Below are 26,997 nucleotides of genomic sequence, written 5' to 3'. Positions count from 1 at the left end.
GTGCAATGGCCCAAATCAACAGATACAGATCCTTCCCACCCCCAGCACTCGGAGCAGAAGTCAGGAACAGATACCTCCCAGCCGGTTTCTAGAATTGCTTGAGGAGAAGCAGGACTGTGTGGGACGTGTCAGGGAGCATCAGTGACATCAGAAAGTACAGTGGGCACAAACCAGTCTCAACGGTAGAATCAGAGGCTCCTTGCAAGCACACGAGCCAAACAAAATGATGAGGGTAATGTCTCCTCCAACAGCAGTGTCTGTCCGGCCACAGTCATCTCCATGAACTTCTCTCTTGGGTCAGCAGTTTCCCAACCACCATACAGTGTGGGCTCACAATCCTACAAAGCCAGGCAGAGGTGGAGCAGGCCGCCACGAGACAGCGCTGCAGTGTGTCAGCACCAAGGACAGTGCCCACCTGGTTTCCCTGGCTGGCTCTTAGGGCAATCAGAACCAGGAGCATTCCTGGCACACTTGTCAGGGGTTAAAACAAGAGGAAGTAAGCTTTGGGCTTTTGAAACTTAGGTGTGTGGCTCCCTCTCCTCTCCAAGTGGTTTGGACCTTGGCTCCGTCTCAGGTGGAGAGACACCAGCTTCCCTTCTGTGAAGGTAGACATTCTAGGAAAGTAAGCTGTGGGACCAGAGGGTAAACCTTGATTCAGAAGGTTTGGGATGTCACCATCTTTCCGTTTTCCAGGGGCACCATCACACACACCGCCTTTCCCAACACGCCTTGGTTGGGCTTGTTTTCCTGTGCTGTCTGACACCGTCCGCCATGAGGTTGGAAGTTATGGTGGATGAGCTCCTTGCTACAACAGTTCCTACGCTCATTAGTGTCTGATTTAACACTGACTGAATGAATGCTACGGGGTAAGACTCCATGACTGCCATATCACGCTGTCACATTTCAGGTGAACACACCATGTGTGACATTACGCGTTTCCATACCTCATCTTTATTCATGGCCACTTCCTTTCCAAGCAGATGATGCTCCTCAAGATTATTGCATGGAGATCGGTACTTTGTAGGCAATGACATGTGACTAACCATGTTTGTCAATTGGATGTCGGTCCAGTCTCTGGCAAATACGAGGTCCCGTGGAATGCTGTGGGCCAGGGATGGGAGCCAAACAGGAACAGAGAGAGGGACATGCATAGAGGCCAGCTTCTGGCCTCGGATCGTATACCTGCATTCATTCCCACTGGCAAACAAGGGATATTCTAGTAAATACCACAAATGCAGTGGGTCATCCTCTTCAGTCTGCTGCTTTCTCTTCGGATCCCTCCTTGGAAGTCCCTATAGATACTACCTATATCCTCTTCCCATTTCCAAGAGTGACTCTCTGTCCTCCCAAACTCCCAGACCTGCTCCACTTTGTCCCTGAGGATCCTCATGACCTCAGTTCCAAGGCACTTCCTTCCTGACAAGCCCTCCCATACTTGCCCTTCTGATTTTGGCCTTCCTCATGTCTCTAGCCCTTGGTTTTTAATACTTCAATTCTCTTCTAGCTCTTCCCCTTAGCCAAAATGACCCCTTAGCCAAGATGACCCCTTAGCCAAGATGACCCCTCTCTGCCTCCCTCTCACCACCAGTCTCAGTCTGGATCCTCTGTCTTTCCCTGTCCTCTCTTTGGGATCACAGTCCACCCACGCTGGGGATACTCACATACCTCCATGGTTAGCCTCGCTCATGAGCTGACTTCCTAAAGCCTCCCTTATTTCTCACCCATGCTAGAGTCTGTCTTCTCCCTGGAACTCCTCTCTGAGGTGGGCATCTTTCTCTCTCTCTCTCTCTGGTACCCAGTTCCCCCTGGAAAGGGGTCCCGTGTTGTCTTTCTCCCCCTCTAGAATGACTTCTGAAGTGCAAAAGGAGGGCCATGATCACTTTGGCAATCTCACTGCCTGATACACACAGGCACCAATCTGAATGGGTGGGAGGGAATGTGGAGCGAGCCAGTTCAGGACACAAGGTAGCCTACAGGGGGGTGGGGTCGTCTTTGAAGGAGACCAGACTTTAAGAGGAGACACTGGTGAGATGGTGCCCACAGTGACAAGAGAGAGCCTCGGGCATCATTTGATGTCAGAGAGACAGCTCAGCTTGATGTCCATGATGCCAGTGTGGGTCTCCTGTCATTTTTTTCCATTAGAAAGCAGGTATAAGGAAATCAGGGCAGCCACGGGAGCTATGGGTATCTACTGGGAGCAGGGCTCCAGGGAGGAAAGAGCCCCTCTGCGGCTCTGCAAGCCTCAGTTCTCTTCCTGCTCTACCTCATCAGCTGGGATCACCTCTCCCTGTGTCACCCGAAAGTAAAGCCACTGTTTTACTCCACTGGAACCCCCAGCCCCAGGCCGGCATGGTCTGTCTCCCAAACTGAAGATTTCTCTGGACTTAAAACTTGTCATCATCATCAGAGCCAGGACCACACACCCCATTGGCACCCAGGTCCGAGGTGATACTCCTTCCTAGACTCTAGAGATGGGTTTGGCCAGTGCAGGCAACCTGAGCAAAATCCTGACCAAAATGTTCTGTATAGCAAGGTGAGATCCAGGTTTCCTAACTGTGGGAGTCTCAAACATCACACGCTTAACTCTCTATAGGGACCAGGGAAAGGATACCTTCTGGACATCTATTAGTAGACAGACTAACAACTTTAGAGGGTGTGGGTATGTACATGTGTTTGTGAGCATGTTCATGGGTAGGTGCATGTTTGTGCTAATAAACATGCCTGTGCATGCCCATGTGTGTGAGGACCAGATCCTAAGAGAGAGCCATGACTTTCAGCTTGACTTACAGAAGCAGGGTCTCTTGCTGAATCTGGAGCTTGTCAGTTCAGCTAATTTAGCCAGCTTGCTTGGAGGAACCTGTCTTTGCCTTCTAAGTGCTGGGATAAAAGGCTTCTTCTTCTTCTTCTTTTTTTAAAAACTTGGCTGTTGGGAACTGGAACTCTGACCATCACATGTGGGCATCAAACCATCTCCCCAGTTCCTGCCTTCACAATTATCATAAAGAATCAAGAATGCTCTAATTAAGCTATTCTACACTGTATACATGATGAAATTCTAACACTGAACTCCCTTAATTTGTGAATTGAAAATAATATATATATATATATATATATATATGTCAGTTCAAGTTCATTAACTTTTGGAAACCAAAATAGTTTAGACCTTGACTTTCTAAACCCCTGCCTACATCCCCACTTTCTGCTAAATTAACTGCTTCCTGACAATAACAGTCACTAGCCCCTTCTTAAAGCCACATAGAAGGATTCTGCAGGCTGGGCCAACATGCCCTGAGTATCATGTTCAGAAGCTCTGGGAGAAGGGGCAGGCAATAACATCAAGCAGCACACACAGGATTTCTCTTTCAAAAACAAGCCTGGGAAATTGTTAAGGTAGATACAGAGGTCACCCTGTCCCATTGCCTGGAGAGAAAAGTAATTACAGGAAATAGAGGCCCAGTGCAAGAAGAATGGGCTACAGAAAGCAGCCCACAGGCAGACACAGGAGGCATGTGTGGAGGAGGAGGATGGGTTGCAGGAGGGCTGCAGAGGGAAAGAGGCCACATGTCTTCCACAGAGACCCAGGGCTTGAGGAGTCTGTCCTCCTAAGACTGGAGAGAGCCTTGGGAGTCCCCCAAGTCCCTGTCCTGTAGGCACTTTCTTCCCAGCCCTCTGTACCCCTCCTGCCCACTGCATGCAGATCAGAGAGGGAGCACTGCATGCAGATCAGAGAGGGAGCACTGCATGCAGATCAGGGAGGGAGTACTGCATGCAGATCAGAGAGGGAGTACTGCATGCGGATCAGGGAGGGACTACTGCATGCAGATCAGGGAGGGACCATGGCATGCAGATCAGGGAGGGACCATGACATACAGATCAGTGAGGGACCACTGCATGCAGATAAGAGAGGTACCTAGATGCTAGCAGTCCCTCTGAGCTCCTCTCTCGGTTTTCTTCTTAAGAGTTGGAGTTAATCCTTGTTCCAGATAGGAGCATAGTACTCCCAACTCCACCAGAAACAGGTCAGGGGCAGGCATGCTCACAGCACCATGTCTGCCTATTTAGAGCTACCATTCACATGCAATTTGGAGAAGTCCTTTACAAACGAGCCTTGGTGAAATGTCACAGACAAAACACCTCTGCCATGCACCATGATGGACGTGACACTCAATGCGGCTGAAGGCCCTGGATCACACTTCACTTTAGCTGTTGTATGAGGCTGGCTACGAGGTATTGATTTTCTTGTTTTCCTATTATCAGAGGGCTCTTGCTAGAAAACACTGTTGGGCTGGCGATAAATAGAAATCATGAAAACAACAAATAAGCAAAACATGTACTTGGTTCACTGGACCCATGGCACAGAGCTGCTGAACTAGGTTGTAAACCCAATGCTATCAACTGAGGGGCTAAGTTTCCAGACATGGAACAGTTTGAAATCCCCAATCAAAGGACTAAATTGTTCTGGGGGACTTTTCAGGGTGCTTTATCTCACAACAGACCACATGGGGCAGCAGAAGTGAGGGGGGCTCTAAAACAAGCTAGGTGGCACTCACTAAACCCAGTCATTCAGCAGCCCATGCAGAGAACCCCTCAACACAGGCCACCATACACACCCACAGAACTGGATCTTTGACCCTGAAAGGTGTGTTCTTACAGTGTTCCTCAAGAGCTCAGGTGAGCAACCCCAGGAGCAAAGATCAGCCCTTTTAGCCATACAAGGGAGAACTACTTACCCCACATAGAGCTCAACCACTATATGGTTGTTTGAATGACAATGGCCCCCAAAGGCTCATATATTTGAGTGTTTGGCTCCTAGTTAGTAGGCTGTTTCAGAAAGATTAGGAGGTGTGACCTTGTTGGAAGAAGTGTGTCTCTGAGGGTGGGCTTTGAGGTTCAAAAGCCCACGCCAATCCCAGTATGATCTCTGCTTCAGACATGGATGCATGCTCTCAGCCTCTGCTCCAGCACCTTGTCTGCCACCATGTGCCCCACCACAATGGTCATGGACTAACCCTCTGAAACTGTACGCAGGGCCCCCATTAAATGCCTTCTTTTATAAGGTGCCTTGGTCATGGTGTCTCTTTCGCAACCACAGACCAGTAACTAAGACACAGATCATTTGTCTCATGAGTACAGCCTCAGCACTGAATCTTTGGATTGCTCCAGGAATTCCCGCGATCAGAGACTTTGAGTCCTTTGTACCATGCCGCATATTCCCCGACCACCTTCGCAGTTACCCAAGAATTCTGTGTACATTGAAGATCATTAAATCTTCAGCCCTGAAAGTCCCAGTGCTGCCAAAAGGTGCCGTATTGGTGGCATAGTGTGAGCATTGCTGCCTTCCAATGATGACAAGAATAAAAAGGGCCCAACGTCCCTTTTGGGTTGGTGTTGTATCATCCTGGAATGGAGCAATGGATCCTGGACCTTAGGATGAGATTTGGGTTGCTATTTTCCACATATTTCTCTCCTAATGTAGAGGGAAAGGGACTGAAATTATGAAATGTTGAAACACTGCCACAGCGGTGCAGGGGTCATGTGCCAGCAACGAGTGACCCTTGAAGAAGAGGGAAGTGGTGCAGAGACATTTCCCCAACTCATCTGCCAACCAAGCAGAGCCGGCCCTCTGCACCTGAGCTGACTGCGGCTGGAAATAGTCATTAAAACAAAACCGTATCGGCTTTGAGCCCAGGCTCATTCTCTTGCCTTGGCTCCACTAAACAGCACAGCACAATTTACATGACACGACACTGTATCAGGCATTGTAAACTACCTGGAGATGATCTAAAATGGCTGCTGGAGGTTAAAAGCAAACGCTATATATGTAATGCTTTTCGCAGGGATTGAAGCCTTGAGAATTTGGTGATCTCGGGGAAGCTACCCCCCCCCCACCAGTCAATAATGCTCTCTGTTATGAATCCACTGCTGTTGGGTGGTGGGTCTCCTCTGTGATTATGGCCTTCTACCTGGGAAGGCAGCTCCATAAGACACAGACTGTGCCCTGCTCCATAAGATACAGACTGTGCCCTGCTCCATAAGACACAGACTATGCCCTGGTTGGCTATTTTTTTTTTTTTATGTAGACAGTGTTCAGTCTGTCTGCTTGGGTCAGAAGAGGGCACCAGATCTCATTACAGATGGCTATGAGCCACCATGTGGTTGCTGGGAATTGAACTCAGGACCTCTGGAAGAGCAGTCAGTGCTTTTAACCTCTGAGCCATCTCTCCAGCCCCCCCCCCCCGTTTGGTTTGTTTGTTTGTCATCATCATACAAGCTAGAGTCATCCTGGAAGAGGAACACTGGTTGAGAAAAATGCATCCATCGGATTGCCTTTAGGTAAACCTGGAGGGCATTTTCTTGATTAATGTTTGCTATAGGATGGGTGGCCCCACTCCTGGGCAGGTGGTCTTGAGCTTTATAAACAGGCTGAGCAAGCCATGAGAAGCAAGCAGCATTCCTATATGGCTGCTCCATCAGTTCCTGCTTTGAGTTCCTTCTTTGGCTTCCCCTGATGATGGGCTGTAACTTGTAAGAACTGGAGTCTTTGGAGCAAGCACGGCAGCCGATAGCACAGCCAAATGCTACAGGCCACACATCCCCCTTCCCATCACACCAAGTAACTTGCTTTCCATAGAGGCCAAATTAAAGCAGTGTCTACTATAAATTTATCTCCCAAGTGTGGAAAGGTGGAGTCATATGACTCCCTCTGTATCCATCCCAAAGAGGCAGGAGGGCAGCTGATGGGTCATCTGTATCTTAATAACCACAGAGACGGTGAGAATAACGTGGTCCCAATTCCAAGGAAAACATGCTGAAACATGCTAAAGAAAGCATGCAGCAAAGATGCATGAAACACTCTGAAATGGAGAAGAAGAAAATTCCAGAGATAAGAGGTGGGAGCTATACCTCATGGAAGGAGAGAACACAGCAGACAAGTTAGTTGGGTGGAAATTCTAAGGGTCCACATTGATCTATGAGTCAGGGGCTGGCCCTCAAGAAGTACATCAAAAGACAGAAAACACCATTTGCACAAAGAGGTCTGTGCCAGTCTCATATACAGGAAAAAATGCCACCCACCACTTGCATGTTCAGTAGTAGGATAGGCACGGACAAATACGTATGGACAAATTAAATAAATGTGGCGCATGCAACATTAAAAGTGAAGTTGGGTGGTAGAGCACGCCTTTAATCCCAGCACTCAGGGAGGCAGAGGCAGATGGATCTCTGTGAGTTCAAGGCCAGCCTGGTGTATAGAGGGAGTTCCAGGACAGCCAGGGTGTACACAGAGAAACCATGTCTCAAAAAACCAATGATGATGATGATGGTGATGATGATGATGATGATGATGGTGATGATGGTGATGATGATGATGACAACGCCGACGATAAACAAAACAAAAAGGTCGGGGAAACCATGAAAATCATCTGGAACATGCAGAGATGTTCATGATATGCAGGGATAAGGGTACTGAATGACAAAGATACCTAGACCACAATGATAGCTGTGTACTCTATATTGAGGGTTACAGTTTGAAAGGGAACATAGGAAATATGTAAACAGTTCTTTAGGACAGGTGATTGGCCTGTGGGAGATGCATCTCTCACACCCGTCCCGTGTACTTGCTGTCATCCATGCAGTGACTGAAGGATGCTCTCCGGGACAGCATCCTGCATAGAACGGCTGAGAGCGGTATTTTTCGTACTTTGCAGCGTCTGCGTGTGCATAATGAGATGTGCTGGGGATGAGATCCAGAACATGAGAATTCGTGTGTATTTCCTACACGAAGAGCCTGAGGGTAACCTAATACGCTTTTAGTGCACGTGTGCTTCGCCTGTGACCGGTCTTGGGATAGCGGGTATGAAATATTCCTCTTCAAGCCCATGTCAGCAATCAAGAGGCTGCCGCTACGGAGTATTTAGGATTCTGTATTTTCAGATTAGGGGCACTCAAACCACACTTCAAAAACTAACCCTGACTATCATCTTTAAACTTTAAAATGAGCAGAGGAGACATAAAGGATGCTGTCATGTCCCTCCAGCTAAAGACCTCCACAGTTTACTTCTGTGACTGAAATGTACTACCTTGTTGAAATGCAAATAGGATCGAATAGTATTGGGGTACTTCCTGTGAGGACCATGTAGGCACACGTTACAGAGAAAGTCTACACAGAGGTCAGGGCTGTGGAGTCCTCTCTCTTCTGCTGCTGCAACCTCATCTCCTGGCTGTGCTATCCTGACCATGGGGATGGCTCCAAGAACTGGACCAGGGACTCGGTGGCACTCTGACTGGCGGTCTTAGGCCAGGCACTAAGATGGTTCCTGGCACTGCTTGGCTGTCCCCAGGGGAGTAAAAGATTCCTTTTAGGAACACAGCTGTGACTTCAAATGAAGTAACCAACGTATCCAGTGTCAATGCATTTTCTAGAGACGCTGGTTTCCAAGGTGATTCCATAACCAACCAATATCCATGCCCACTTTCCGAGGTCCTCGTGTGAAATGAGTACCCAGGACTACAGGATATATACCTTACCCACATGGCAAGGCCCAACAGCATCTGCCGAAGGTGCTCAGGTCATTTATTTGTGAGGGCCTGGTCAGCCTAGAGCTAGATCCTGCTTGGCTCTCTCTCTCTTTTTTTTTTTAATTTATTTTTATTTTGGTTTTTCGAGACAGGGTTTCCCTGTAGTTTCTAGAGCCTGTCCTGGAACTAGCTCTTGTAGACCAGGCTGGCCTCGAACTCAGAGATCCGCCTGCCTCTGCCTCCCGAGTGCTGGGATTAAAGGCGTGCGCCACCACCGCCCGGCTGCTTGGCTCTCTCTTGACAGGATTAGTTTGTAAATGAATGGACAAATGAATGAATGAGTCATCACAACAAAAACAAAAAAACTAAGGAAACAAAAACCAAAAAACCAACCTTGTATAATCATTAGCTAGCTCTCAGGAGTTTTTCTAAAGTCTTGGCTAAGAGCATTGCCTTCAGAACACCTTGGTCTTAGAGAATAAGACACCTGCTTTTCCTCTCAACACCTTTCTCTGAAAGAACAGACTTCCCTCTTGTCTCCCATGATGGCCTGAGACTTCCTTACTTCTACTTGCCCCTCTAAATAGCCACCACCACTCATTCACCCATTTGCATTGCTTTCACCGCCCCCCAACACTCTAACCCAAAGGACTAGGGAATTTCATTTAACTTAGCATCTGCTTATCATGAAGCAAAAAGAGAAAAAGACCAGGTCTTCTCACTCTACCACCAGGTTCCAAGCTAATTTTCTCTTGACAGACCTTTGACTTATTACAACAAAACACAGCCTGTCACAAGCTCCATGCAACCCACATCCATCCCTGCAGAGCCATCGTTGCTGTTGGGGGACACATCCATGCACTGAGAATGAATGAATAAAAATGTGGGCATTTTGGCCTAAAGCCCAGACCAGGGCACAGAACCCCTGCCCCCAACATTCACTAGTACAATAGCACTTTATATCCCACAGCACCCCCTGTGAAGGCAGAACTGCTATGAATGGCAGGCGCACCCCCAAAGTGAAGTCAGCTGGTACTTATTAACTTAGCAAGAACAAAAGGCACCAAGATGTGTGGGGGATCTCACAGCAAGTCAATGTGATTTACATTCCAAACATAAGTGTTCACTGTGTGTATGTGTGCGCATATGTGTGTGTGTTCAATTCAATATATATTGACTAAATATTCAAACTCACAAGATCTTCTGGGAAAAAAATGAGGCTTTATAAACCATGGAAGCAGTGCATATAAAGGGCCAAGAAGAAATTCTTTTATACAGATGCAGTAATTACATCTGCTTGTGGTGATTGTTTTTTTTTTTTCTATTTGGGGGGTTGGGATGGTGTTTTTCTCAAATGGGTTTATTAGACTACATACTTGCTTCAATGTGGCTTAAATAAATCATGGCTATGCTTAGATTCCCTTGTATTATTCTCTACAACTTTATCAAATTTCAAATAACGATTTTCAAGACAGTTCATTTTCACAGCTAAGTCCCTGTCAGGTCAAGAGAGCTTAGTAGCCATTGCAGTGGGAACTTTGAGATGCACTTATCTGCCTAGGTAGGGAAGTCCATGAAAGCCTGCATCCCCTGCCACCATCCTGACCAATGCTCTGCTGGCCTGAGGAGCCACCTCAGTGAACCAGAAGGTAACATGGATACTCTCCTGTCAGGAGCAGATTCAGGCGGTGGAAGACATACTGAACCTCCAAGGGCAGAGCATGCTCTAGGAGATCAGACCTGCCAATCAGTCCTTTGGTGGTACGGGTTCCTGAATTTAAGGGATGGGCTCGTAAGTGACCAGAGCATCCCCAAACCGTCACAGTTACTGGACAAATTAACTTAGCCTCCATTGTGAACTGTACAACAGGGAATCCCCCCTCCACTTGCCATCATCCCTCCTAGTCTTCACTATCCACTGGGTAATTAATGTCTCACTCTCTAGGGCCCTCTACCTAACCCTTTCTTGGGGGTCATCAAGGCCTACCTGCTCTTGGGGCCACTTTGGCCTCTCCTCTGGGGTCCTGGTCTTGGTCTTGAGTCCTCTCTGGGGGTCTCCAGGGTGTTTCGCCTCAGAGGGAAGGTTCAGCGACTTGGGCCTTGCCTCATGTCTGCTAGACCCGTGGCCAGTCTCGCTGGGTGGACAGGCCTCTGTGGAGTCCGCAGGGTCCAGCTCAGGCATGTGCTCAGGACTAGCCTCGCTGGCACTGGTGATACTGGTCATGCTCAGGCTCATCTTGATCTCGGCCACTATCTGGTCGATGTCTTCCTCTTGATCCTCCAGGTCGCCGCCGCCACGCCTCACGCGATACGGGGAGGCGCCACCTGTATTCCCGTTGGCCTCTGTAGGGTAATAGTCCTGGTAGCTCTCTTTGCTGGGACAGTAGTGGCCATCTTCTTCCTGGTCATGGACCTCCAGGGTGGATGGGTCATCCTCCGGGATAGGCAGGTGGCTGTCTGGATATTCCGGGCTGTTCTCAGCCCCGTGGCTATGAGTATGAGGGCCCACTGAGTCCGTCCACTCCTCCACGGCTTCCTGACACTCATCAGTGTCCACGGGATGTGCGCCATGGGCTATGTATTCCTCCCCGTTACAGTCCATGCCCTCCAGGTAGCTGTCATCCTCAGGACAGTATCGGATGTAGTAGGTAACACCCTCCTCCTCCTCTGGGAGGCCCTCATCATAGTCCTCCTCCTCGGATGTGTTGTTCACATAGTCAGAGCTGGAGTCCCCATCAGGGCTATGGTTGTGGCATTCCTGTTCCTCAGGCGTGGGGCTCTCTGGCCGCAGAGTGGCCAGCTCCAGGCCCGTGGGTACATAGCCCTCCAAAGGAAGCTCTGTGTCTTCACTATCGGGCTCCTGGTCATGGGGGATGGGACCCGGTCTGGTCCTATGGTCCAACATGCTGCTCGCAGTGCTCTGGCGCTTGCGGTGGGCCATGGCAGACACTCACACAGCCATTATGACCTGAAACCAGCCACTGTGGAGAGGAAGAGAGAGAGAACTATCAGAGTCACATGGACCATGGCCAACCGAGATGCATGACAATTGTTATGTGACCAAACCCGTTTCCCTGTATCTGGACAGCCCATTTGCTCAGAGCACTGTGAATGTACAGCTATTCACAGGATGTGACCATGCTGTCTGAGGGCCTCATGGGCAGGGAAGCCATGGCCAGAGGGGTCTGAGGACACAGAGGAGAAGACAGTCACTAGGACTCACAGACTTGCTTTTTTTTTTATTCTGGGGCTTGGGGTGGGGGGGACCTAGGTAGGCACTCTGCATTGAACACTATGGCATATAGGTTCACTCTTGCCCTCTGCACAAGGGCAACCCAGGTGGCCAAGTCAAAGGGTCATAAGATTGGGTTAATTGTTCTCAAAAGAGAAAAAGAGCAGCATCTACTGGAGACACTATGAACACCCATGGCCAATGAGGAAAGGCATTGAATCTTCTGGTCTAAACCCGTGTGTCACCACTTAAGATACACATACATTGAAGCATCACACTGTACCCCACATTTCCGCCATCCCTGTGAGTCAATAAAATTAAGTGTATAAATAAGGTTTGTGTGCTGGTTAGTTTAATGTCCACCTGACACAAGCCAGAGTCATTTTGGAAAAGGGAACACTGATTGATAAAATACCCCCCCTGGCCTGGAGGTGTGTCTATAGAGCATTTTCTTGACTGATGATCGGTGTGGGAGAACCCAACTCAGTTTGATTGGTGCCACTCTTGGGCAGGTGGTCCTGGTAAGAAAGCAAGTTGGGCAAGCCATGTAGGCAGCACCCCTCCATGGCCTCTGCATCAGCTCCCTGCCTCCAGGTTCCTAGTTGGTTTGAGTTCCTCTCCTGACTTTCCTCAGCAATCAGAGGATTCAAGTTGAAATAAACCCTTTCCTCCCCAAGATGCTAATGGTCATGTTGTCTACCACAGCAATAAAACCAGAATTAAGAGAGAATGTTTGGGAAGACCAAACACAGAAGGCAAGTTTAGGTTCTATATTTTCTGTTCAAACACTTTTAACTATAAAAATGCATTACTTTTATAACACACTGAACATGCATTCATTACATCTGAAGTTCCCAGAAGTCCATCTCGGTCCCACTTCTCTGTAAGTCTGCCCTGTCTTTTCCCTCCTCCCATTCCATAACTATCTTCACAGAGGGGCCACTTGGCAGAACCGTCTTGGTTGAACCATGGGGAACTCAATGCATGTGTGACTCCTGGCAGGCTTGGGAGCGCAGCAGGAAGGAGAGAAATACTCAGCCAAGGGGACAAGAAGAATGAGATGTGGCTGCAGCCTGCAGGATATGCAGCACGGAACCATAGGAATGCTACAAAGATCCTGTGCACCCACAATGGGACAGCATTGCCAGCAGCGAGTGCAGCCTGCAGGATATGCAGTACAAAACTATAGGAACCCTGGAAGGATCCTGTGCACCCACACTGGGACAGTATGGCCAGCACTGCCCAGTAATCAGTGTTTTATTTCTTAACCAAGCAGGATCGCTGATAATTGTTAGTGGGCACATTCAGGATTCCTCTGCTAGGATCCCCTCTATGGGCCTACCATGGATGAGCTGCTTTAAGGAGACAGGAAGCTGGAGGAACAGCAGCTGATAAGGGTTATCACAGGCCTCAAGAAGAAGGGGTGGGTGCTGGATTCATGACAAAAGTGTGTGACCAAGAGTCTGGGTAATACAATGGTGACATTTACAACACGCTATCTTTTGCTTGCATCACAATTAATTTACTTATTCTCTGTGTGTACCTGAGTGTTTGTGTGTGCACATACACCAGCCTGCCTGGAGAGGTCAGAGGAACACACACAGAAACTGGTTCTATCATAATGGTCCAGAGGATGAACGTCATGTCATTAGTCTTGCCTGCAAGGACCTCTCTTCACTGAGCCATCTCACTAGCCCATAGCTACTATTTTTTTAAAGTATATTCCAGTCATCTAGTCACGAGAACTTCCATTAAAATAAAACGTGGCTAAGACAGTACATTTATTTTATAGCTATTTTACCAGAGCTAAATAAAACCAGAAAAGAAGTGAGACGTTAGACTGGAGCAGTAGAGGGAGGGAGTGCGGGGCTGAGCGGGTATTTGGGTGGTGAGGACTATGTGTCAGACATGGGGAGACTGAGGACAAGCTACGAGAATATTCCCAGTAGCTACTGACCAGTTCTGAGCACAAGTCCTCAACAGTCTGTCTCTGACACCGTGCATCCCCACAGAGCTCATAAACCAGAGCTGTTTGCATCCCATAGCCAGAGTGCCCTGCTCAGTCCCTGGACTGCAGTGGTACCCAAAACCCATCACAGTCCTCACACTGAATTTCCTATGTACCAGAAAACCTCCCAGATACACTGTGATAGCCAGTTACCCCAAAATACCAGCTAGAGATGTTCCCTGACTTACAATGAGGATGAATCCCGATACCATGATTGCACTTTGAAAAGACTATACATATCTAAAGTTCAGGTTTCTAAAGTTGGCAGTTTATTTCCACTGATTTATATAAAGTTGGTAATTCATTTCCACGGATTTATTTCGGACTTATGAACGTAGTTTATAGCTACAGCTTTTTGAAGCTCAAGGGAAGGCTAAACTTTTATTAGAAAAAAAAATCTCATTGGGGATTTCCAGTGCTGTTTCATTTAATAATTGTTTTCCAGTCATCTGCAGAACTGGTTGACGAAGGGATTGTAACTTTTAAAAAATATATAAATCTCTATAAATGTTGCAAAAATATTTATTAAATAAATGAATTGCTAGAAACTTTTGAATTCCTGCTAATGATCTTTTCACTGGTCTTTTCTGTTTGTTTTGTTTTTTGCTTGTTTTGTTTTTCCAGGCAGGGTTTCTTTGTGTAGCCCTGGCTATTCTGGAACTAGTCCTGTAGACCAGGCTGGCCTTGAACTGACAGAGCTTGCCTGCCTCTGCCTCCCGAGTGCTGGAATTAAAGACATGTGCTACCGGATATATCTACTACTTTGAGATACGGAACATGTTTTGTGCAAAAGCACAAATCTTGATTTTGATGATAAGAAACACTGAGAAAGTGGTTCAATGCTGAGTTAATTATCTAGTACATAGTTCCTTCTGTGAATGTTCTGCTCTTATAATACATGAATAAGGGATAAAAGTTTCTAACAGAAAGGAAAGAAAAAAAAATTGTGTGCGTAAAATAATGAATTCAATCCATCTAACCTAGAGAGCATTGCCACACAGCCTCCCTGACCCCAAACTTGCTCATGATCCAATACCAGTATTCCCTACAGCTGGGGAAAATTCTCTAGGACAAAGTTAGCATCCCACTAGGCACTGAGTAACTCCGAGTGGATTCTAAACATTAGGCTGGTGGTGAGAAGCAGGGTGGTCGCATGGCTACACTAGCACACCATTATAAACGCGAGCGTCGTGAGTCATGAGACAGGCTGTCTGCACTAACCGTTGTGTAAGCCCAGCTTTTCCCAACTCGCTAGTCTATGCCATTCGTTCTCCCCAGCACCAGCCCCATGCCATTTTAACCACCGTGGCGGTGAGATCTTCACACCAGATAACACAATTTTCTCCATTATTCTCCTTTTTGATCTTCCCCGTTATTCTCACATCTCCTCTCTCAGATGCACTTAAGCCCTCTTGAGGCCAATGTCTTCCGGTGTCACACCATCATTGTGGCTGGTACAGCCTTCAATTATTGATTACTGCAGAGAAATTTTCACGCTGACAATACTGGATCTTTTCGCCCAGGTTCACTCCACAAACAGCCCCGCATTTACCTAAATGGCTTTGTGGGTCTCCTCCAAGTTTATCAACATCCTTCGTTAAGTTTATCCTTACGTTATGTTCGTGTTGCAATGAAGTTTCTCTCCCCTTATTTCCCTGATTTGCTGGTATATAGGGAAAAAAATATTGGTCAAGGAAAACTACATCCTTTTCACTTATTGATGATTGCTTTTAGTTGAGGCTGCTGTGTCCCTAGGCCAATGACACCACCTGCATGAACACATAGCTTGGTTCTCCTTCCCATCACGTGGGCATCTTGCTGACTACCTTGAGTAACTAACAATGGTACCAGACGCATCCTTCGCTGTGGTCATCTGAACGGGAAATGTCTCCCATTGGCTCACATGTGTGAACACCTTGGTCCCTAGTTGGTGGCACTACTGGGGGAGGCTTAGGTGAATCTAGTTGAGGAAAGAACACCACCAGGGGTGGGCTTTGAGTTCAGACTCTGTCCCACGTCCACTCTGCTATCTGCTTGGGATTTGATGTCATCACACTCAGGATGTGATGGCTCTCCCTGCTCCTGCCACCACATTGCTCTGTCCGTGCCTCCCATAAGCCCCCCAAGTAAACTCTTTCTTCTAGGAGTTCGTTCTAGTCATGCTTTTTATTACAATAACATAACAGGAGCAAATACATGGATTTATTTCTAATTTCAAAGACTTATCCATTTGGGGTGTCTACTTTTGTCACTGCATGCTCACACATATATACAGGTGTGCATGCCCATGCATGGACACCGACGCCAGATGAAGATATCAGGTGACTCCCTCTGTCACCGGCTGCCTGTACTTTGGAGGCAGGATCTCTCGCTCAGCCTGGAGCCTGTATTTTCTCAGGTGGGCTAGAAGCCAGCAAGCCCTGGCTTTTCCTTTCTCTGCTTCCCTCAGAGCTGGGGTGGTGGCAGTCCTGACAGCTAGGCTACCTCTCCAGCCCCAGCACACCCCCTTATTCCTCCTTTAAACGGAATGCTTTGCTTTATTAGTGCTTTCTAAGGGCTGTGGAGACAAGTGAGACACCGAAATTTTCAGGAAGAACAAATACTGTTTTGTTTACAATGGCTTAAAACAACAACAACAACAACAATGACAAATATCAGAATGTTAAGGAGGGAAAGATGGCGTTGATATTACTGATTTTTTTTTCTTTTTGAGCCACATTATGATTCTAGTGGGCAGTGGTAAGGATCTGAATTTTTGTTTGTTTTCGCAAATGTTTCACTGTGAAATGCAGCTGTGGCATCTGGGTTTGACATCATAGCTCTAATCTGGGCCTCCGTTCAGTGACTATAAAGAGCAAAGGACCCACAGCGGCCACCTGGAAGGGGAATGATGCCCTTTCAAAAGAATCTGCAGACTTCCATTTCACCTTCTGGGCACCTTCTGTGTGAAGACGGTGTGCTCCCGCTAAAGATGGACACTACCTTGTTCAAACTCGGAAGCAAATTTTCTGGGAGACTTTGAGCAAAATATTTGGTATGGTGTCCAAACTTAGGAAACTGAAATACCCTATCTGCCTGCTGGTCTTGAAGAAGTTAAATTGGAGAGTTTTATTAGTATACTTTCTGTTACTGCAACAAAGTACCTGAGGCTGGGGAGCGTTATACAAGAAAGTGGTTTATTTACATCGGTTCTGGAGGTTTCAAGACCAAGACACCTGCATCAGCTCAGTTCTAGTAAAAGCCTAAGAGCAGATGGCATAGGTATGGTGGGGTATGGTCAAAAGGGAGGGGACACTAACCAGAGAGCCAATGAGCACTCCAAGGACCAAGCTAGGTGCTGTAATAATTCTCTCTCTCAATAGGTAACTCGGGATCTCCTAAGAGCTACCTTAATCCCCACTGAGAACAGCACTCTCAGTGACTCAAGGGTCTTCCTCTACCCCCATCTCTTAATGACTCCATCACCTCCCCTCTATTATCACACAGGATCTAACTTCCAACGTATCGACCTCCCAGGCAACATGCTATATATTCATACCACAGCAGAGTGGCCAATTCAGGTCTGAACTCAACAAATAGGGAGTTAAGGGAAGCTCTGATAGAATGTTCAGGGAGATGCTACACAGAATTGTGTCTTACATGGCTCTACCAGCATAAGAGGAGAGTGGCTGTGGCAGGTGACACTGCGCCTAACATGCATCTCTTAAATGGAGCACAAGGGCATCTAGGCAGCAGTGCACATAGAAGAGGGGGCATGGGAGAAAGCAAAGGGCTGCAGGGCAGCTTCCCAACAGAGAGTTATGCTCACTCTGAACACATGTCAACCTGGGGATCTGCATGCTCGTGGCATGTTCTTGGTTGGCGTGCCAAGCCAAGCCCGGAGCTGCGAGTGCTTCAGAGATAAGCAGACCTAGGATGTCACTTGAATGGTAGGTCTCTGGGGACCCCATACTCTCTGCGAGATGGGTTTGACCTTTTTAACCAAGCAATAGAGTAGCTTTGTCTATACGCCCCACCCCACTTATGGGGCACAGGGCAAGGGGGAGCTCCTGTAGACTGTGTCCAGATCCAGCTTATAGGAGGCTCTCACTGCCACCAGCAGGGTGAAGAGTGGATAGTCTGGCAAAGTGGGGCCATTTGGAGAAGAGCAGACAACTCCCATACCAGAGGACAAGGTGTGGCCGAGGAGCAGAGAGGCAACAAAAGTGTGCAGAGATGTATGCGGAGCAATGACTCCTGAGAAGGACACAGCCCAGCTGGCTTTCTCACGCCTGTATCTCCGATGAAATGCTTATGTGTTAGTGACGTTTAGAAGTGAATTTGTGGAGATAACCAACCGGATTAGATGCAGTTATGAGGGTGGAGCACCACATGATGTTATTAGTATCTTCTAAAAATTATTTTATTTTATTGAGATTGTAATCCAATTACATAATTTCTCCCTTTGCTTTCCTCTCTTTAAAGAATTCCATATACCCCCTACTCTCTCTCAAATTCATAGTCTCTTTTTTATAATAGTTGTTTTATATATATATATATATATGTTCATATATATATATATATATACACACACACACACACATATATATTCCTAAGCACATACACTGTAACCTGCTCAGTCTGTACAATACTACTTGTATACATTACTAGTCAGTCGCCTTTAAGAAGACACGTGAGCTCACATAGTCCCCTGTTCCCTTTTAATACTCCACCATGCTACACCTTCATCAGGGACCAGTCCCCTACTCTTAGACTTCCCAGCTTCCAGAACAGCAGCCAAATGAAGTTCTGGTCTCCATAAGTCATTCCTTCTGTGGTCTACAGTCACGGAACAGATATGAAAACAACATCCAGGGATGTTCAAGCAGTGAGCATCCCAACAAGGTGTCAACACATCACATGTGGCATGAGAATACTTTACAGCCGGATGATAAAGGTTGCTGTTTTCCATACCTCACCTTCAAGGAAACTTTTTCAGGGAGCCCCTTGATGCCTAGAGGAAGCACCCACAGAATCATAAAAATGCCACCTGCTTGGCTGCCATCATCAGTGAACTCAGGCAACAACTGGTGGACAGATTTCAGTTGCTTAACTACATAGCACATCTAGGGGGGCAGCTACTGTGGGAGGACAGCTGCCCTGTGGAAGGCCTCAAAGAGCTTCTCTCCCTTCACTGGGAGAGAGCCAGAGGTGTGAGCAATCCGGCATGCTGTCTGCCACAATGCTGTCTGCTACAATGATGTGGGCAGAGTTTTATACTGAGGGGGTGACTGCCTCTGAGGGCTCATTACTTTCTGGTGATGAAAATGGTGACCCACTGCCCTGTGCTTTTAACAAGAAAGGGGAGTGTCAAGTGATCCAGCCAAAGGAACCATCTATGAATCACAGGAGAATCCCAGGCAAATAGCAACGCCCCAGCATTTTGACCTTAGACGCCCCCCACACACACAGCCTGAGCCACGCCCATCTGCGGTATTTTTGTTAGAGTGGCTTCTACTGGCACAGAACCCATTCCCTTACTGAATGCAGTGTCCTGCTCTTTCATAAGTGACGCTGTAAGGCTCCCGAGGGATATGACAGAAGCCGTTCCCCCACCCCAGGGCCTCTGTTCAGAACACCTCAAAACCTTTGCTGCATTTCGTGGCCCACATCCTCAGATGAACACAGGCAGGCATGTGGCCAGGAAACAGTTAACTGTCTACCAATAGGGGTACAGGGGCTCCTGTCGCAGAGCGTGGACACAAACATATTGCGGTCCTTTGCTTCTGATTGGTCATATTAAAGACAAATCCTTCAGAACAGACCATCTGGAAAGCTCTTTGAATGTACAGGAGAAGCACGATTACCTGCTACATTGTCCAAGAAAATGAGACCCCGTGTCCAGACTCAATTAATCCTGGGACAGCACATAAATCAACAGGAAACACAGCCTCTGACACTGCTCAGTGCTCGGTCCCTGAAGCATCCTAATGAGATGGGGATAAAGGCTCACTGTCGACCAGAGAGAGCAACAATGTCCTCATTACACGTCACTCTTGTCTCCTACACGGGAGAACGCACTGGCTGGCTCTTAGAGGAGCTTGTAACAGATGCAGATGGAATACAGCTATTCAGCCACCACAGGCCAGGCTGGGGACAAGCATAGCATACAGATAAGATGTGGACACAGCCAGGCTGGGGCCAGCACTTCTGTCTTCCAGGATGGCCTTGCGTGTTGTAAAGATAGCATCCTTTTGTTGCTTTCTAATGTAATTTAGCTGCTTGGACTACACATGATTTGCATTGACATGATCTTAGGGAAACACGCAAGCAGCTGGAACTCTCTAGATAGAAGTCACCAGATATTTTCTTCAAAATCATAGGCAACTCTGAGTTCAGAGGGACAAGCTCATAAATTCTTCTGAAACCCAGGCTGATGTCCACCACTATCAAGCAAGACCTCAGAATCCACTTAGGATCACAGGAGGTGTGTTTTCCTTTGAAGGCACAAAACTGTTGAGCACACATTAAACCTTCATTAACAGGATCCTACTTAAGTGAGTGCTGGCACAACCCCAAGACAACTGTGTGGTGATGGAAACATTTACAGATTTTAACACAGAGAATGCAGTACTGGGGCTCAACTACAGCCATGTACAAACAGAATAAACTGAGAAAACACATTGAAATATTAGCAAGCACGGCCTTTGAGTCATAGGACAACAGAATTTACCTCCTGCCTCTCTTTGTATCTTCACAGCACTGCTATCGCCAAAAAATTAAAAAACAAAACAAAACAACAACAACAAAAAAACACTAGTGTCTCCCTGCAGGCTCTAGGGAGCCCAGGCATCCACAGGGTCAGGGGGCTTTGCAACAGCAGGAAGTATGAAGGTCTCAGCCCCTCTTAAGGGGCACAGGGTGGCAGTGTGGACTAACTTGTGTGGACTAATCCATTCCTCTGGGATAATGTTATGCTTAGTTGGCTTTCCCACCACATCATTACCTCAGAAAGAGTGCCCAGGAATGGCCTGAGAACACAGCCACAAACTACTGCCAGCCCTTCTCAATCAGCACCAAGGCTACGGAACAGATTTTTCCAGAATCCCATCACGTAACCTATACTGAAGCCATAGCTACCGTCGTACATGTCATCAATGTGTGTAAGGACTTCTACACAGAAACTTTAGTTTCCTCGCTGGTTGTCTCTAAGCAGTAAAAACAGTGGCTTCTTCTGCACAAGAACTTCTCAAGAGCTTCTGGGAAAGGGAGTGGATGCTGAAGTTAACCACTGTGTGGCATATTTGTTCCTGCGAGCGCTGGCGGGCTGTGACACCTGTCATCTTGAAAGTCTTCCTGAGGGCCACGTGTTAAAGTCTGGTCTACAAAACAGGACTACAGGGAGCTGGTGAACCCTTTACAGAGGTATAGTTGGGCCCTATTTAGGGCAGTAGGAGTGTGCTCTTAAAGAGGGCTATTAGGCCTCTATGGCCTTCCTCTCTTCTCTTCTGTTTCCTGGCTACCAACCCTTCCTCTCTGTAAGCTGACAGTGTCAGGTATTCGTCATAGTGATGGGAAGCTGACTGAGGGGCGGGATAAGCAGGAGGGGTGGTATGACGGCAACTGACACAGAACATGCCCAACACTCACTGTTTTCTCATCCTGCCTGAGAACAAGCACAGGGGATCATAATAGCAACAAAGAAGTCTAACACGCTCAGAGCAAACAACTACAAGATTGCCCAGCTTACAATGATTGTTGGTGCTGCCGTCCTGTTATTTTCAAGTACATACGTCAATGACAACTTAAAATAATCCAAGGACATGTGGGTCCCATTCCCACACCCACCACAACCCACACATGTAAATGTCAAAGCCCATAGGACCTAAGAACACAGCCCCAATTTGAAGTCTGGACATGGCAGATGTGACTCTCTCGATACGTTCATTTGGGGGAGGCCCCGATCTAGGATGACTGTGTCCTTCTGAAAGAGAACGTCTAGAGACAGCTCTAGAGAGGAAGTAGGGCAGGTCCCCTCCTCAGGCTCAGAAGGAACTGACCTACCAACGAACTGTGAGGCCATGCATTTGTGCTGCTGCCGTCACCGCTGTGGGGACTTTGTTATGGCAGCCTGGAACAATAACATCATCCATAAAGATAACGTGCACATCACTCAGAGTTAGCTCTGTGGAATCTCTGCAAGTCATCAGGGCTGCTGTCCTTTTTGTTTTCACTTTGAATTTGACTGTTGTTTCAGCTGTTCAATTTCCCTTGCCCTTCTATATAAATTTTAGAAGCAATTTCTCACCTTTTTTTCCAGCCCTATCGGTATTTGATTGATTAGGGTTGCTTTGACTTCATTGAACAACCTGTGCAGAACTTATATCTGAACCATATTGAATCTTCAGATGCATAAATGTGATAAATCTTTTCATTTATTTAGGTCATCTTCCCTTTCTCTCAGTATCATTTTATACTTTCCAGAATGAACATTCTGCATGTTTTCTGAATACAATTATTCTCTCCCTCCCTGGCCCTGGCCTGCCTTCTTTCTCACCTTCCTCGTGCTACTATAAATGCCATTTTCTTTCTATAACTGGCTATTGAGTTTCGCATAGAAATATCACTGAGTATTGAATATTAGCCTCACTGAGTTTATTCATTAGAACCAGGAGTATTTTGTAGGTGGCAGGGATTTTGCAGACAATAATGCAACCTGATGAGGAGCTGGCTTAACTCATTCCATTGTGTGCATGCAGACTTGCCAGTGACAATATTTTCCTTCCCTCCTTTCTTCCTCAGTCCCTCTGTCTATCCTTGACCTTCCTGCCTCCCCTCCCCATCTTGCTCTTCCTTGCTCCCTCCCTTTCTGTCTGACCCTCCGGCCTCTCCATCTTGTCTTCCCTCTTCCCTTCCTCCTTTCCTTCTAATCCTGTTTTATGGGTTACATTTTGCTTTTGGCATGAACGAATGTTGAATTTTATTGAGTGTTTCTACCCATACTGAGACACTCTTGGTTTTTCGTCTTTGCACTGTTAACACCATGGAATTCACTAATGAACTGTTGAATTCTGAACCCCAGCCATGTACGAGATTAACCTACTTAGCCATGATGTGTTTACCTTAGATATGCTGAGTGTACTTGGTGAATAGATTTTGTAGGCTATTTGATCTGAAATTTTCATACAGTGCCCTTTGTTCCTCATATGAAAGGAATGTTACAGTCACATCTGAGTTACTTTTTCTGTTTTCTTAAAAAGGCTATGGAGGGTGGGTATCATTATTATTATCTTATTTCTTTTTGAAATATTTGAAGAATTCAGCAATGAAGCTATTTAAGTTAACTGAAATTTTTTGGAAGTTTTTTAAACCATAAATTTGACATTTTTAATAGAGAAAAGGAAATTTATGTCATCTATTTTAATGAGTTTTTTAGTAGTTTCATCTTTTTTTAATGAATTGGTTCATTTCTCTAGGCAAGAGCTTATGCCGATGAAGAGTGTGCATCTTTCATTGAATAATATAAAGTTCCTTCAAAGCCCTATTTTAGCTGCATACAACAATATTTAACATACTTGAATTTAATTTTCACTTCTTTCAAGCTGTTTCATTTCTTGAGATTTCTTCTTTGACCCATGAGACTTTTAGAAGTATGTTACGTTATTTCTAAATATTTGAGAATGTCTTTATTCTACAGCTTCCAGTTTAAACCCACTACGATCAAAGAACATACTTTGCACAATTTCAATTATTTTAAATTTATTCTGATTTGTTTTATAATACGCAATCTGATCTACCTTAGTGATGGCTCCATTCTCACTTCACACAATCTATTTTACCGTTAGTGCAGAGAATTTTCTATAGATGACTACAGGGCGTTTTAGTTGGTCAGACTGTCCATCGGCTCTGTACTTCGGCGGTCTTTGCCTTATTTGTTCTACGAGTTACTGAGTGAGCACTGCTGACTCGTCTGTTTCTCCCCACTTCAGTCAGTTTTGCTTTGTGCATTTAGGGGCTCTGCTGTTAGTCACATTCACACTTAAGACATATGCCTTCTTGGTGAATGAGACCTTTCATCATCAATAGCTGTCTCTCCTTACCTGCTAGTAATTCTCCTTGCCCGCAGGTCAACTTTCTCCAACATTAAGACACCATTCAAGCCTTCTTTAAGTTAAAGGTGGAAAAATGTATCTTTTACTAGCCTTCTGTTTTGACCACATCCATTTTATCTCTGGTACTAGAAATCAAAGCCAGGGACTTGGACATGCTCAGCAAGTGCTCTTCCACCAAGCTCCAGCTCCAGCTCCAGCTTCCACCTTCTTCCTTTAAGTCTCTTTAAGGTTGATTTCGTCATAGAGACAGCATGGGTAAGCCACCCTTAGAACCCAGTCTGTGCATTCTTAGCTTACTTTTAGGTTACTTCCATTTAATATATTGATAGACCTAGCTGAATTTAGATCTACCCTTTTAATTATTTTTCTCGTTGCTTCCTTCATTTCTTTGTCTATTCGCTTCTCCTTTCCTGACTAATTTTTGTCATTTACACTTCTTTAGTATTCTCTTTATTTGTTGCCCTTTTGGCTTAATTTCCCTTTTTGTTGTGTGTTGGGGTTCTGAAAGAAGTTCTCATTATACAGCCCAAGATGGCCTCAAACTCTCAATCCTTCTGCCTCAGCATCCTGAATGCTGGGAGTATAGGCATTATAAGGACTGTAGCACCACCACACTCAAACCTTTGTATAATTTTTAATGTTTATTCTATGGATTACACTATACACACCTAATGTTTTATGGTCTACTTGGAGAAAATTTTACCACTTGAAGGAAAATATGAAGCTTTATTACCACATATACACCTTACCCATATCTCTTAATACTACATGCCATATATGTTATATCTATGTACATTAGCACGCACAAAAGGTAATGCTTGCCCAAGACACTCACATACATGGTGAAGTGCCAAGAGGTGAAGTCAGTCAATTTTAACTACTTAGGTCTTCAATGTCTTCGATGTTTTTCTTTCCTAAGATTGAAAGAAAGTGCCTCTATTCAGTCATCGCACACGATACTGATTAACAAGAACACACACACACACACACACACAATAGCGGCATAGTGATGCCATGGCCTTCAGAGCCTGTGTAAGCATGATTGTCTCAAAACAAAGCCCTTAACAACACACTCCAAATAGCATCTCCCATCTCGACATGATGGCTACCTGTGCCTCTCTTAAACCATTTCCTTAAAGCGGGGACCCTGCAAACAAATCCTCGTAGGTTTCCCTTCATCTGACAAGTCTTGCTTCACTTTCATTCCTGAAGAATTCAGTCACTGGATCCAGGCTTCTGGGCTCATGGTTTGCTGTTATTGTTTTAACATTAAAGACACCATCCCACTGCTTTTTGGCCTCAGTGGCTTCTAATGAGAAATCCAGTCGCCGAGCCCCATTTCCTCCACTTACAATGAGCCTGCTGTGAAGATACTGTGTTTAGACTCAGTCTTCAAAGGGATGATGACGGTGTGTCTATGTGTGCTTTTTCTTTTGGCTTATGCTGCTGGAGGTTTTGAGCCTTTGCAGTCTATAAGCCTGTATCTTTCACTGACGTGAGATGTGTTAGGGTTCTTATTTCATCGCATGGCTCTAGTTTGGTATGGATTGTTGTTTGAAGCAAGGTCTTGCTCTGTAGCTCCACTGCCCTAGAACACAAGATTCCCCCTTACTCTGCCTCCTGAACGCTAGGATAGTGAGAATATGACACCACCCCCAACTTCAGGTGTGTGTGCCTGTGCCCACCCTAACCCCACCCTGTGTGTGTGTGTGTGTGTGTGTGTGTGTGTGTGTGTGTGTGTGTAGAGGGAACACACACACAGCTTTCTTTTCACTAAGGAGTTTCAATGATGTGAATCCTTGCATTTCTGGTATTATTCTAATAGTCTCCAAGGACTTCCTATTTTTTTGAAAATGTTTTCTTTCTGTTACTTGCAGGCAATTTTATTCAACTACTTACAGATAAATAATTCTCCCCTATGGCATGTCTATTTTGCTTCCCAGACCACCCAATGGACGTCTTTATTTCATATATATTTTTTCAGTTTGAAATTTTTCATTTCCTTCTTCTTTTTTAAACTTTATATTTGTCTAATAGGAATTTCCTTCTTTTCACTTAAAAAATTGCTAACCATCTACTTCATGGAACACTTTAAAGTCCTTGACAATTACAACATCTAGGCCACCTCAGGGTGACATTTGTTATCTTCCCAATTTCAGAACTGGTCACTTTTTTAAAAATAAAATCGTGAGAATTTTGTAGATTTTCTAGAGAATTATGTAGATTTTCTTGGTGCATTGTCGATCAAAGAAACTTGGGTTTCACCCTAGACATTGACAGAATTCCCTTTGGAGACCCAAGTGAATGTGAATGTCCTTCTGTTCCTGGGGCAATCTACCCACTTCGAGCCAGACCTCAGCTCCGTCCTGTTTAGTTCCTGGGGCAATCTACCCACTTCAAGTAGACCTCAGCTCTGTCCCCACTATTTTCAGGAGGTGACTCGGATACCAACTCAGTCTCAAAAGCTTGGCTATGACCCGAGTCTCTGCCTCACACGAGTTGTCTAGGGATTAAATATGGGTCCGGGACCATGACTCACACTGCAGGTTAGTTCTGAAGCCCTCTCTAAGGGTCTGTATCTGATGTATATAGCTGGTCCAGACTCATAGGTAGATAGGTAAATGTTAGGTAGGTAGGTAGGTAGTAGGTAGGTGGGTAGTAGTAGGTAATAGGTAGCTGTCCTCTCTAAGATTTCTTTCTTAGTCTCCAACTACCAAAGACTCCTTGTTCTGGCTCCTCTCTCCACACAATTGGGCAGTCTCAGAGTTTTAGCCTATAACCCAGGTCCACAGTTTTGCTCAGCTGAAGGCCAGGCTGAGGAGAGAGCAGCGAGAGAAGGGGAAGTGGGAATCTTCATAATGTTTACAAAGTAATTGGTTCCCCTGTCCAGAGCCAGAGGTGAAGCACTTCCTTCAGCCTGTTAGCCTACACGTCAGTCCTCTGGCCAGAAAGGCCCATTTTCAGACTTCTACCATCCCTGTTCATTAAGCCACCTCCCAAGAACCAGCATTGCTACTAAGGGGGGATAAAATCCCCAAAGCAGAACTCAATGCCAAAACCCTGGGCATCTAAGCATAGCCTCTAATTCTGTCCAGTGAAAGAGACTAGCCATGGCGCGGTGACACCATCTGACCAGCACCGTGTGCTCG

At 46.1% G+C, this 26,997-nt stretch overlaps 1 protein-coding gene across 1 annotated transcript in view; it reads right to left on the bottom strand.

Moving 5' to 3' along the window:
* Positions 1–26,997, bottom strand: part of Apba2 (amyloid beta precursor protein binding family A member 2) — a 174,002-nt gene that overhangs the window by 43,455 nt on the left and 103,550 nt on the right. The window contains exon 3 of the mRNA XM_038313844.1: positions 10,505–11,498. Within this exon, the coding sequence (XP_038169772.1) occupies positions 10,505–11,458 (954 nt within the window). The 5' untranslated portion in view covers positions 11,459–11,498. The remainder of the gene's footprint in view (positions 1–10,504; positions 11,499–26,997) is intronic.

The sequence above is a fragment of the Arvicola amphibius genome, chromosome 12 (genome assembly GCF_903992535.2).
Source record: "Arvicola amphibius chromosome 12, mArvAmp1.2, whole genome shotgun sequence".
Classification (NCBI taxonomy): domain Eukaryota; kingdom Metazoa; phylum Chordata; class Mammalia; order Rodentia; family Cricetidae; genus Arvicola; species Arvicola amphibius.
The sequence above is the reverse complement of the archived record's forward strand: the minus strand, read 5'-3'. Positions and strand labels throughout refer to the sequence as shown.